The sequence below is a fragment of the Rhipicephalus sanguineus genome, chromosome 1, assembly GCF_013339695.2.
Source record: "Rhipicephalus sanguineus isolate Rsan-2018 chromosome 1, BIME_Rsan_1.4, whole genome shotgun sequence".
In the NCBI taxonomy this organism is placed as follows: Eukaryota; Metazoa; Arthropoda; class Arachnida; order Ixodida; family Ixodidae; genus Rhipicephalus; species Rhipicephalus sanguineus.
The window spans coordinates 171952489-171966359 of record NC_051176.1 but is presented as its reverse complement, the minus strand read 5'-3'; the positions used below and the strand labels follow the sequence as shown (position 1 = coordinate 171966359).

Below are 13871 nucleotides of genomic sequence, written 5' to 3'. Positions count from 1 at the left end.
CTAACTTCAGTAAGGAAAGTTTGACTTCATTCACATGTGCTTCCTTGCAGTCTCTGAGGGATTTTGATAACACTCCACTCTGCCTTTGCAACGCTGAACTGCACATGCACAGTGCCCTACCGTCCAGAAACCAAAACTACTTGGCAGGAATCGCCAACCCAGTTGCCCTTCCTGCAGCATGCACAGAACATTTCTTAAATATCTTTGTGTTGGCTATCTGATATTCAGTGGGATATTCTTTCTTTATTCATAATGCTTACATTTGGAAAATGACAAACTGTCACATACATCTGATGCTGCTGAGCACTAGATGACTTTCAAATATAAGCAACTACATGACTTTTTGGCTTTTTTTTTTTTTGAGCACATGAGTTTACAGCAAAAGGACATCCTTTTTAACACGAAAGTGTTTTATGCTGGGGTCCACCAAGACTTGGCTCACATCATTTCTGTCACAGAAGTGGCGTTGGTAAAATGTACACGAACAGATGACAAAGAAAAACCAGAAGAAAAAGTTTCGTTGATTTGGATGACCTGGGAATCAAACCCACGACCTCTCAGTCCAGAACAACAGGTGCCTGGTGCTCTAGCCACTGTAGTTTGGTAGTTTCAGCACAATGGAGGTTTTCAATTATTGTAGGAAACTCCATGGTCGGTGCAATGTGCCATACGCGATGATTCGGTTTGGTGATGATGCAGTACATGCTTTGCCTTTCGGGTCGTGTTAGCATGATGACTCGTTGACAGAGTAGTTCAGCTTCCACATGCACCAACAGCATTTCTCCGCTGCCTACTGCTTCTAGTGTGATAGCACCTGCTAATGAAACTGCTGCAATAAGCAGCACAGAAAGGCAATGACGTCGACAGGCGAATGTCGCACAGTGAGTGACTTGGTGCAGCGAGAGACGCCAGCGGTTAGCAGAACGTCTTTCCACGTTCACGGCTTAAGCTACAAGCTCTGCCTCTCGTGTTCCTGAAGCACTGTGTGGTATATGCATGAGCACAGGCGTAGGCTACCCTTTTACTAGGGAGTGCACGCCTTGGCGTTTGTCTAATCAGATGACGACGCTTTGAATCGGTGCATATTGAGCACCACTGTTCATTACGTGCTTGTTGATGCCATCTTTGCGCGGGATTCACCCTATGCTGGGTCCGGGTGTATGTTAACTACAGCTACCGCAAGGGTTTTAAGTCAAAATCATGGAGGTTAGTCGTCGAGATGGAGATGTGCTACTAGGCGTCAATGTGGGTTCATCTGTGTGCTATAGCTGCCAAACACCAATAGACATTGTGCAAGCTTTCTTACATCAATGTACAATGAACATTCAACTACTTCTGTGAAGACACAGTCCACTTTTGTGTTATACCGATTCCTATGATGGAGGGATCAACCATGTTTTAGCTCTTGCTAATCTTCTCTAACATAAACTAATACTGAATGTAGTAGCTTTTCCTGCCACTGTTTTATGTAAGCAGTATACCAGTATGCAGGGTTGCCAGGTTGAAAAGACGAAAAGTAGCCAACCTTTTGTAAAATCTAGCCAGAAGGTAGCCAACTTTAGCAAAGGGCAGCAAAAGCAGCCACATGTAGCCACGCGTGCGTGAAAAGGACTGCGACGTTTTAATTTAAATGATTAAATGAAAAAAACCTTTTTATGAAAATGTAAAAAAGCACAGCCTGAACCTTTCACAATTAGAATTGCTGAGCTACAAGCCTCAGCTGTTCATTTTAGCTATCATTTCATGCAGGATGACGGAGTTATTTGCGCTGTTGTGGAAATGGCACTCTTAACGTGTCTTGTGTGGCTTTTCTTAGAAGGGCAAGAAGTAACAGCCATGCAGCGAGTATGCAAATGAGTACGACATGAGAGTGCTCAAAATCACAGTTGCAGGGTTTGAAGCTTAAATAGTAGTCATTTTCACATTAATGTTTTCTGTGATGCCAAAGTGCGAGCAGTTTATATTCACGAGTCGCAGTCCACATGTAACATTAAGAAATGATGCAAGCAGTTCATTTGTCGAATATGCGATTTCTAATGTCAGTTGTGTGCAGAGCAGCAACCTGGATGTGGAGCACTTTCCATTGTCTTGTTCGCATCCAAATAGACTTTAAAGTTGTGTTCAGGAATATAGGTGGTCTGCAAATTGAGCAGTCTTCATGCAGCAGTCTTTCTGAGTCCCCGCCACGTATCCAAAAGTCCTTACGTTTGTGTAACACAGGCAAGTGCCAAATGCAATTTTGGGAGCTGGGAACATGCTTTGGCCGGTTTGTGTTGACACCATATACTCGGAACGGCAGCGGCTGCGTCATCACCATATAGTGATAATTTGGTTAAAATTGAGAGAACAAGAAAGTAGCCAGGAAGTAGCCAAGTAGCCAAACCGTTTTTTCTGCCATCACTGGCCTGAAAAGTGTAGCCAAATTGGTGCAATGTAGCCGAACCTGGCAACACTGCCAATATGTGACAGTGGTAGGGCTGGTATGGTTGTGGAGGCTAAACTTTCAGCCCTTGATATTAAGACTCCTGCTTGTGAGCAGCGTCTGTTTTGGCTTCAATACAAGATAGGAAGTTTTCTCACTGTGCGGAGCAGCGACAATGGCTACCCCTGATGTAGCCTTTTACTTTGGAAAACACTGTATGTGTGATGCATTTTCTGCCTTTAATTGATGGAAGGCATATAGTACATAGAAATTTGTGTATTGATTCTGTGGAAATGTTATTGTACAGTCGCGATCATAAGTTTGGAGACCACACGATCGCTTGGCAGTGTGCATGCACGCGTCGTCTAAACGTCACGTTGCCTGCAGTCGAGACTCTCGCAGTGCGCATGCGCAGCCATTTTATCTCGCTGGCCTGCTTGTTCGCTTGCTGCAAGCTGGCGCATGGGCCGATTATCGGAATTAGCAATCGCTGCCGCCAATACCGCTGACGGCACAGCAGCCACGGCCCAAACTCGGCCCTTTCGCGATAAATGGAAGCGTCTCCTAGCAATGGGGGTTCAGACATTTGCAGAGTCGGCAACATTTCGCCGCGCTTGTAAAAGAGTACTTTATATTTGTTACTCTACGTGCTCTCAGAGACCTGCTTAACACATTGCAGATCTGGCGCTGTGGTAGGCCCTTGAGAAATAACTACTCTTCGGTTTCTTTCCTCGACCGGCACTCGTGGCGGCATTCTTGCAGAAGACTAACCGGCAATACATAAAATCCACTGCATACCTTTCGCTGTTTAAAGGCCCACTAAAGGAAAATACTAAGTCGACGTTGATTGTTGAAATAATGGTCCAGAAACCTCGTAGTGCTACTTTTGTGCCAAGGAAGTGCTTATTTTGAAATAAAATCACGTTTTAGTGGTCCGCATCACGTTAGCGCACTTCAAATCACCCGCCTGAAAGCGGTGTTTCTCACGTCACTGCTGCCGCGCCCAACGTTACCTGCCTTTACTGCGCGGCGGCGGGCACTGGCGGCGTGCGCCGTTCGAGCATCTAGCAACTTCACATGCATGCTGCATTTTGTTGAACTTTCTGTCAGAGCAACTTTCACGAGCGCAAAACACACGCGGCAGTACACGATACCGAAACTACCACTGAGACGCGACCGCGTGAGCGAAGCAGGGTGCCGGGCAAAGCGCAGTTCGGCGAAAACGGAACCTTTGAACCACGCGCGCCGTTCCCCATGGCAACGCCAACGAGGTTCTTTTTTCCATGAATCAAACAGAAACGAACAAGTAGCATTTTGTTACGTCTTGTGATGCACGGAAGGTTCTTTTTTTTATCGCAACTACTTTGATTTACTCTTGGCTAATTGTACTCGGGACTCTTGACATCATCGGGATCATTTCCAAAATGTCCCACTCCTGGCGCATATCGTGTCCTACATTTACTTAAATTTCTTGATTGGTAGAGCACTGCTGTTGATAATATTGACATTTTAGACGTTCTCACACATTGAACTTTCACTCTGACATAAATTGTAATTTGCCTTTAGTGTCCCTTCAAGTCTTTTCAAAGAGCGTGTTTGTTCACCAATAGGGAGACGCGATGACACAGTGAAAATACGTGAGCATAGTCAAGTGAAAGGCTTGCACTTTTTCGATCATGACATTCTAGTGATAGCGATCTGCGCTGGGAATGTTTCAATTTTATGTTGTTTGGAAACAGTGTCGAGATCGGATCAAGGAGTTCCAGGCTGCTGCGCCGCTGCTTTGTGATAAAGCACTACTGGTGGCGGCAGCCACAAATTCCGATAATTGGCCCGCGCGCCGGCGTGCAGCAAGCTAGTGAGCAAGCCGGTGATATAGAATGCCGTGCATGTGCATTGTGGGACTCTCGATTGCAGGCGACGAGCCGTTAGATGGCGCGTGCATACATACTGCCACGCGATCGCATGGTCTCCAAACTTATGATTGCGACTGTACATGACACTGCACATGTAGCTGTCTTTCCTGAACATTTTTCTGAACATTTTCTGTCACGCAAAGTGTGCTCCATTTGACTTTGCGTGCTTTGGAGCTGTGCCTCCATGGCTGTGTTTAAAATGTTAAAGTGCTTCAGCCAGCCATTTATAATGGCAGTGAAACCTCCAGGCACAAAGGTTTGTTTTAGAGGCTCCATGGTTACAGGGTGTAAGCAATGTACAGTGAAGAGTCCTACTGCCCTGACAGTAATAAGGCTTTACTAAACGCTTGCACACAAACGTTGCTGCTGTGAGCTCACTCTGATGTCAAAGCACATGGTGTGCATTTTGTGCATTGTTGTACTATTCAGGAGGAGTAATAAAACAGCTCATGAATTCTTGTAAGCACATTTTATCAAAAAGAAAGGTCCCATATGCTTCAGTGAAACTTGAGTCGCATTGTGTTCTACTGAGATCCCCTTGTTAGACACAAAGTTGACTCTGCAGTGGTAAACCTTCAGTGTCATCACATAAGTCTTGTGTTGTGAATGCATAGGAATTGTGCCATTCTCCATCTTGCACTGCAAAAACAGGCTACAAAAACTGTCCATACCTTTTCAGCATCTTGCTTCTCTGATGGCAACATGTGCATATAACAGTGGATTTCAATTCAGTTATGCAGGCGAACCAAACATGCCAAGTGTTTTATTGAAAGGTGCATTAGAAGAAATGGGCTCTTTTGAAATGTGACCTTGAAATTTTAGCATTCTGTACACTGTGGATGTGGCAAACACTCAAGAAGATTCCGGTCTTGTGGTCAATCAGTGCTACATTTTTGCTTTTGCATTTGCAGTGTACGAGAATGGCTCAACAAAATGGCGTGAAACTTGGCAATGTTTTGGGTGTTGACCTAACCTAAAACAATGTCATTATTTCATGTCATTACGTTTTGTAAAAGACACATGAAAGGAATGCTGCATGTGAGACAAGTGCTGGAAAGGAGCCTACTGCCTACCCCTGCCCTGCCTGCAGTGCCTTATGTACTGCTTTTTGGGCCTAGTGAAACTTTGTAATGTTAACATAAGTACCTTCAGTCATGAGTAGATATGCTCATTAGCTAGCATATTCAAAGCTCCTGTGATGAGAGTTTATGCTTGATAAATAGCATAACATTTTTGTCAGTGGGCCATCTTTTACATTTTGGGCATTCTATGTGGACTGATGCAGTGATTTAGATGAGAAGAAAAGGTTGTAAATAATCACAAAGCCAGAATGTGTTCTGAAACTCTGCCACTATTAACTCTGTGGTTCCTGTTCTGTTTTTTGCAGGCTGAAACACTAAACCCCTTTGAACTCTCAAACACTAAGGTAAGATTGTCCTGAAGTTTTTGTTGGTGAAAAAGGAGTGTTAGCAAGTGTCAATTGTAGCCATGGCGGCGAATGTGGAACATTCTTTTTTTCCAACTGGCATCACATAGCATGTGATCTTTATAAGGCAGCAGCTGAACAATAAGCCTACCTAGACAATAAATACCATCTAAAGGCATGAAATCTGCCACGGTGAGACTCTCACAATGAAATGAATGAAAGAAGGGGAATGGACTGAGGCTTTTTCTCTGTTTGACACAACCTAATGAAGCCAACAAATATAATGTAGCCTAGGAAAATGTAGGGGCATTATTTGTAGTTCCCAACTGGCCCCAATCTACCTGTACAGATGTTCCTTAAAGTTAATGGTGTTCAAATAATCGCGCCTTCAAATTGATTCAAAAGGCACTTACAGTATAATATTTGAAATATTTGAAACCCCAAAAATTTCATAATATATTCAGAACATGTTTCAAACGCAGAGTCACTTCTGTTATGATTTTGATTGGCTCACTTAGTGCACTTTAGCAAAGGCTGTATCAGGATAGTAATTCATAAACGTGATTGTGACTTCAGGTAGGAAAACTATGAGTAAATATGTTCCACGATGTTTTCTACTTGGCCAATGCAGTATTAGACACTTTCATTGGAAAGCTTTTCTTTTTTGCATCCGAAAAGATGGGTACCATTATGGTTGCTTGTTGGTCCTCTTAAAATTAGTTATTGTTAGCAGATTTCTCCCTTCAAGTCACTGAATTGAAATGCACACTACTGTGAAAATTGTTTCAGGCTTCTTTGAAGGCTTCTCTCTTTGGTTTACCCAAAGATTTGCTTAGGCTTGTTGTAGCATGAACCCTTTAACAAGTGTTGACGAGTGTGGTCATCATGACATTTTATACCATAACTAGAGCTGTGTGAATAGCAAAATTTTGGGTGCGAAGCGAATTCGAATACTTAAGTGTGAGTGCGAATCGAACCGAATATTTTTCAAATATTTCTCAAATATTTCTAGAATATTTTTCTAGTACTTTGAAGCGATATTGCAGAAAAAAAAAGTTAGAGAGGATTCCTAAGCATATTCTTATGAGATAGCAACATGAAAGTATTTCTTTTCGTTAGGTTGATGAAGCACTGGCGGGGTGGTGTTTCATAGTTGTCTTATCAAGAATGAGGCAATGTAGAGGCCGAATTCTATTTATGTACATGATTTGGTGCAACCAAAGTGTTGCCGACAACACTTTACACGTGATAGGCGAAGATGCCATTTGCTCAGCCTCTCCTCCTCTTTCAACTTCTGTGGAAGCCCAACTGATGTGGCGGACAAGGGTGTGCTCCCTTCAAGTCCGAAGTTCGAAATCTGCCTCGTAGACGTCGATATATAAGAACATCTGAAATTTCGGGTGCTAAAAAGCTTCGGCGTCCAATTTTTCGGACTTCCTGCCCAAATTTCAGGCCCAAAACAGCATTAATTGAGCCCCCAACTCTGCCACATCTTTCATCTCCATGTTGGAACCAGCGTTTTCTTGAGTTAATACATTTGCGACCGCAGCGGAGCTTGAAAGGCAGTTTTGCCGCAATACGGGGATGTGATGAGGTGAAGCGTATTGAAAATCTAGGGACCACTTCCAATCGGACGTTGTATCTTGGCAAAGTTCGACCGTAACGGAGCTTGAAAGGCAGCTTTGCCGCAATACCGAGGTGTAATGAGGTGAAGCATATTGAAAATCTAGGGACCACTTCCAATCGGACGTTGACTGTCTCTTGGCAAAGTGCGACCGTAACGAAGCTTGAAAGGCAGCTTTGCCGAAATACCGGAATGTGATGAGGTGAAACATATTGAAAATCTAGGGACCATTTCCAATCGGACGTTGAGCCCCGTCACGGTGGTCTAGTGGTTATGCCGCTCGACTGCTGACCTAAAGGTCGCGGGATCGAATCCCGGCCGCGGCGGCTGCATTTTCGATGGAGGCGAAAATGTCGGAGGTCCGTGTACTTAGATTTAGGTGCACGTTAAAGAACCCCACGTGGTCGAAATTTCTGGAGCCCTCCACTACGGCGTCTCTCATAATCATATCGTGGTTTTGGGACGTTAAACCCCAGATATTATTAATCGGACGTTGACTGTCTCTTGGTAAAGTTCGACCGTAACGGAGCTTGAAAGGCAGCTTTGCCGCAATACCGGCGTGTGATAAGGTGAAGCATATTGAAAATCTAGGGACCACTTACGATCGGAAGTTGACTCTCTCTTGGCTAAATTCGACCGTAAGGGAGCTTGAAAGGCAGCTTTGCCGCAATACGAGAGTGTAATGAGGTGAAGCATATTGAAAAATCTGAAGGGGTCACTTTCAGTCAGACGTTGACTGTATTTGTTTTTGGGAAGTTTGAATAGTTCGAATAGTAAAATTCCAGTGCGAATCGAATCGAATAGCAAGCACTATTAGAAAAATATTCGAATTTTCAAGTATTCGCACACCCCTAACCATAACCAATGACAGCTATAGTTATCAAGAACAAATATTTGTCACACAGGGTGAGCCTCTGCTATAGGTACTCATCCTATTGCATGTAGTTCTGATTCCTGATGCTAGATGGACACGTGTGTCCATGTTGTGCCGTTTGTGTCTCACCTTTAATTATATTGCCACCTCTGAGAACCCCACATTTAACATGGCTGCCTCCTCGGTGCAAGGGAATGAAAGTGAGTGTAAAAGAAAGTGTCACGATGACTTCTTGTCAGATGACAGCTCTGTAGAATTCTGAGCAGAAATGGAAAGCGATGTCTTCTCATCTGAGGAGTCTGATGACATTAGAGTCATGCAGTGAAGCCTTCTTAAAGCTTTTTCTTTATGCAATATAGGAAATAAAGGAAATCCTTTAAACTGAAATAGTGGTGCCATTTTATTAAGAAAAAAAAAAAGCTCTGCGAACTGAGAAAAAAAAATAATCCGGTAAATTTGGTACAATTTTCTTTTTTCACGGCTGTGAAAGGGTTCATCATTGTTCAAAATTGAAGAGAGTGCCATGTCTGCTTGTGTGCTTAAGGACAAACAAAAATGTATCTTTCCAGAACTATTTCTATCATGCACTGGCTAGTACTGATCTGCCTCATGGTTTTGCACACACCCCAACTGGTGATACGCCTGATTTCAACCCCATTGATCCGAGTGATGTTATGCAGGTATGTCTTCACTTCTCAAATTTTACCTATATACTATAATCTCTAACTTTACAGATGCTGGTTAAAATTAGTGACATGCAAATATTAAAAACATTAGATATTCTATTACCGTAAAATGCCGAGCAAGCGCCCCCCCTACAGTGAAGGATAATCTGACCAGATTTGGAGGGGGGCGCCTGCTCGGTCCCTGACCGAAATTCAGGATGGCGGAGGGAGAGCTGCTCAAAATAAAACATGCCCATGCATGTTTCTAATGAAATTCTTTATTTATTTACTGCTTTTATTCCCCCTCGTCACTGCTAAACCATTGAAGCAGCGACCGGTTTGACCAATACACGACAGGCCACATGACAACAGAATTTCATAAACAACATTAGATACGCATTGAGTGTACCCATTCTTGTGGTTCTTTTTACACAAGCGATGCTCGTCTTAAAAAGAAAAAGGTGGCCGCAGGGGCGGGGGGGCGCTTGTTCGGTCACTGGCGCTTATTTCAGATCTCCCGAGAAACGAGAAAGGAAGGAGGGCGCTTGCTCGGGTGGGGGCGCACGCTCGGCATTTTACGGTACAATCGTGTGGTATTTGATTTGATTGGAAAGACTATTGAAATATTCAAATCCCCAAAATTTCATAATGTATTTAGGACATGTTTTAACTGCGAAGTAGCTTCTTGAACGGTGCTATACCAGGGTCCTTCAATACTTTTACTCGTCATGAAGCTTCCGCGAAAGTTTGATATAGGGACAGGAGCAACCACTAGAGGTGCCCTCGCGCATGTGGGGGCTAGTGTGCCTCGATGCGAGCGCCTCCGCTTCCAGGGTAGAGACACCTTTTGACCCACTCCGCCGCCGCCATTTCTTCTAGGGGAGTCATATTGGTTCTAAAGTGCCTGGCGGAGTGCAGTGGCTAGCATGGGGATGGTGCTGTAAACGCGTTGGTGCTTAAGTTATTAGATCAGTTCTTTGATTGCTATGACACGCTGCTGTGTGCCACTGTGTACTGTTTCACATGCGAAAGTCCAACGGGTGTTTCGCTTCCGTCGGTAACAGCTAGCGAAGAAAAAAATGGGAGGTGCAAGTACAACGTGACCACTGGCATGCGACAGACAGTAGTACCAAGATATCCGAGATTAGTTTTTGACTTGTCGCAGCATATGACCGTGCATTTTGATCGCTGGCCGTGAACATGCTCTTGGGCAAATTCATGCACGAATTGAATACTTGTCTTACTGTAGCCGCACAGCATAATCATTGTGTGAGGCTGCTATTACAGAGGAACTGTTAAGTTTTCATTAGGCCATCTGGAGTCCATGTAAATTCAGCCCATATTGCCTGTGACTACTTAAGCCAACTACCTAAAGGGGCTCTGCAACACTTTTTCAGCATGGTCAGAAAATGCTGCCAGTCACTAGCCGAGGCTCCCGAGAACACGCGAGCCAAATATTATAGCGCAGCACGCAGCCTGGGATTTGCAATTAATTCTCAGTCAGCTAAAAAGCGCTTCCTGTTCTCTCGACAAAAACGGTGCTTACAGCATCACTGCCACTGACCACGCCATTGGCTGATTTGAACATGGCGTGCTCGGTAGTTACTGCGGCCGCCGTGGGAAGCCGTCACTTGCCCGGGCACGCGTGATTGCACTGAAAGTGCGCCACGCATTCGAAGAAAAAAAAAGGAAAAGTGCTCAAGGTCATGAGGCGCGCGTGACATACCTTCTTCCCCCTGTGCCATCCCTCCCTGCTTAGCTTCCAGTGCTTTCGTCGGTACGAGAAAAGAGAGAAACCAATTACAGCGTGCGACAAATCTTTGTAACTCCACTCGTACTGGACGGAGAGAGAGAGAAATAACTTTATAAATAAAGTCCAGTGAACTTGACTTGGGGTAGGCCTCAACCCCGGCCTAGGCATCGGTCGCGAGCCCTTGGGCTTGGGCGGCTTTCTCGGCTCGCTGGACGGCCCAAAGTTGTTCTTCGATTGCGGAGCTGAGCAGAGCCTCCTCCCAGCGCACCCTGCGGTTCGATACTGCCTCCTCGTGGTTTCCATGTGCTTTGTCGTCTAAGCTCAAGCACTCCCATAGTATGTGGCCCAGTGTTGCCCTTGCATCGCACATCTTACATTTGTCTGTCAAATAGAGATCAGGGTAACAGAGACGAAAGATAACTGGGTTTGGGTAAGTGTGTGTTTGCAGCTGCCGCCACGCAACTGCCTGCTTTTTATATATCTGTTGTGTGGCGGTGGGTATTTGCGTCTTCCTAGCTTGTAGTGCTGCGTTATTTCATCGTAGCTAGTCTTACGTTCCTCCCACTCCCACTCTTCCCCGCGTGGGACCTCGGTCGAAGCGGCATCGGCGTTCGCAACGGCTCGGTTCGTGAGCTCTCAAGCCGCCGCGTGTGCCGCCTCGTTGCCGGCCAGCGGGGTTTCTGTGTGTGCGGGCGTCCATATAACGAAAGTGTCATTTTTGTTTCGGATTTTTTGCTCGTTATTCGTTAGGATTCGCAGCGCCTTTCGGGAGACCCGGCTGTTAGCATAGTTACGTATCGCCGCTTGCGAGTCACTAATTACTACTTTGGCCTCTGTGGTGGCCACTGCGAGGGCGATGGCCACCTCCTCGGCCATCTCGGTGAGTGTGGTTTGCACCGTAACATTCGTCTTGCATAATCCTTCGCAGTTGACCACCGCGGCCACATAGCCACACCTGCGCGCGTATCTGGCCGCGTCCACGAATACCGCTTCCTTGTTATTCCCGAATTTCCTGTGCAAGTCCTGCGCCCTCTTATTTTACCGGCGTGATGATCCGGGTGCATGTTTTTGGGCAGCGGCAGAACTACTATTCTTTCTCTCACCATCGCGGGTACGTCTGCTTTTTCACTTTGCTGCGTGTGATAGCCTATGCCTAGCTTTTCAAGGATGTGCCTAACCGTTTTTGTCTTTGAAAGTCGTTTGTATTGTGCTATGTCGTGCGCTTCTATTAATTTATCGAGCGTGTTGTGCAAACCTAGTTCCAACAATTTCATCGTGCTTGTGTTCTTCAGTAACCCTAAGGCTTGCTTATAAACTTTCCTGATTAAACAATCTAATTTTGCTTTCTCGGCTACCTGCCACTTTAAGTAAGAGGCAACGTACGTGATTCTACTGAGGACGAAGGCTTGCACAAGCCTAATGGTGTTGCCTTCTTTCATACCACTGTGTCTGTTTGGAATGCGTTTTAGCAATCTGATGGTCTGATTTACCGCTTTTTCCAACCTGCGAATGGTTTCACCGTTGTGCCCATTGGCTGCGAGATGCAAGCCTAACACGCGTATAATGTCTACTTTGGGAATTGCGTGTCCTTCCGAAGTTGTCAGCCGTATCTCTTCTTGTGCATTATTTCCGCTTTGTTCGCTTTCTTTGGGTTTGCGACCTCTGCGCGTAGGTTTGTAGACTAGTAGCTCGGATTTCTCAGCCGAGCAGGTGAGGCCCGTGCCCTCTAAAAAACTTTGAACCGTGTCGATGGCTCTCTGTAGCGTTTGTTCGATCTGGCCATCACATCCCTGTGTTACCCACATGGTTATGTCGTCTGTGTACAGACTGTGGCAGAGCCAGTCAATCTCCTCTAATTTAGGCGGTAACCCTACGAGTGTGAGGTTAAAGAGCATGGGCGAAAGCACCGAGCCCTGAGGGGTGCAGGCGCTGCCCATCTCTATCTCTCCAGACTCGAGAATGCCCAGCGTGATCTTCGCTGTCCTGTCCATGAGAAAATCACGCACATAGTCGTATGTCCGTTTACCGAGTCCTAATTCCATTATTCGGATCAGTATAGCTAAGTGCTTGACGTTGTCAAACGCTTTCTTAAGATCTAGGCCTAATACTGCTTTGGTGGATCTGGTCATGCTGTCTATTACCTGGTGCTTGATTTGTAGCATGGCGTCCTGTGTGGAGAGGTTCCTCCTGAAATCCAGCATGGTGTGAGGAATCAGGTCGAGTCCTCGAGAAAGTTGGTTAGTCTCGCGAGGACCACGTGCTCCATGACCTTACCGACGCAAGACGTCAGCGATATCTGTCTTAGATTTTCCAGCCTTAGGCACTTTCCCGGTTTTGGTATCATAACTATGCGGGCGGTTTTCCACTGTCGTGGAATCCGTCCCTTTTCCCAGCATTCGTTAACGAAATTCGTGAGTTGCTCTAACGACGCGTCGTCCAGATTTCTAAGCGTTTTGTTAGTAACCCCATCTGGTCCGGGTGCCGACTTTGTGTTGAGTCTGTGCAACACTGCGCGTATTTCAGCAATGCTGAACGGTCTATCTAAGTCTTCGTTCACAGCGCCTTTGTATTCGGGGTGGGGTACGTGTCTAGCCTGATTAGTTTATCTCGTTCTGAGCTCGTGCAGGAGTTCTTCGTTGGTCCCTTTGTATTCGTTTATAATCTTATTGACCTTTTGCCTATGTGCCGTTTTTGTCTCCTCTGGTTCCAGTAGGAACCTGAGGAGATTCCACGCCTTGGTTAACCCCTGCTGACTATCCATGCTGTTACACGTTTCTTCCCACTGTGACTTGCAGAGCTGTGACGCATATTCCTCGATGTCTCTGTTTAGTTTGGCAGTTTTCCTACGTAAGTCCTATTGTGTCGTTTTGCCTTCCGTCGGGCTTGTAGGCTACGTTTAGCCTCCCACATGTGCAAAAGTTTACTGTCTAAGACCTGGAGGTTCGCCTCGGGCGGGACCTCATGCATTGCCGTCGCGACATCCCGCTTCAGCGTTTCGGTCCACCTTTCAATATCGTCGATATTTTCCAAGGAGTTAAACCTATCTTTCCTGATCTGTCTGAACTTATCCCACTCGACAAGCTTGAGTCGCTTGCTTCTCGTCTTGCGCGGCCCCGCGTCGACTTGAATTCCTACAATGGCGTGATCGCTGCCTAAATCCTCTTGTGTATTTGTCCACCATACGTTTTCTA

General features: G+C 45.6%; 1 protein-coding gene across 4 annotated transcripts in view; it reads left to right on the top strand.

Moving 5' to 3' along the window:
• The window catches only part of LOC119402309 (uncharacterized), an 89245-nt gene that overhangs the window by 22407 nt on the left and 52967 nt on the right, over positions 1–13871 (top strand). For all 4 annotated transcript variants that reach the window (XM_037669479.2, XM_037669462.2, XM_037669467.2 and 1 more), the window contains exons 5-6: positions 5726–5764; positions 8832–8942. In XM_037669479.2, coding sequence (XP_037525407.1) covers positions 5726–5764; positions 8832–8942 — 150 coding nt within the window. The remainder of the gene's footprint in view (positions 1–5725; positions 5765–8831; positions 8943–13871) is intronic.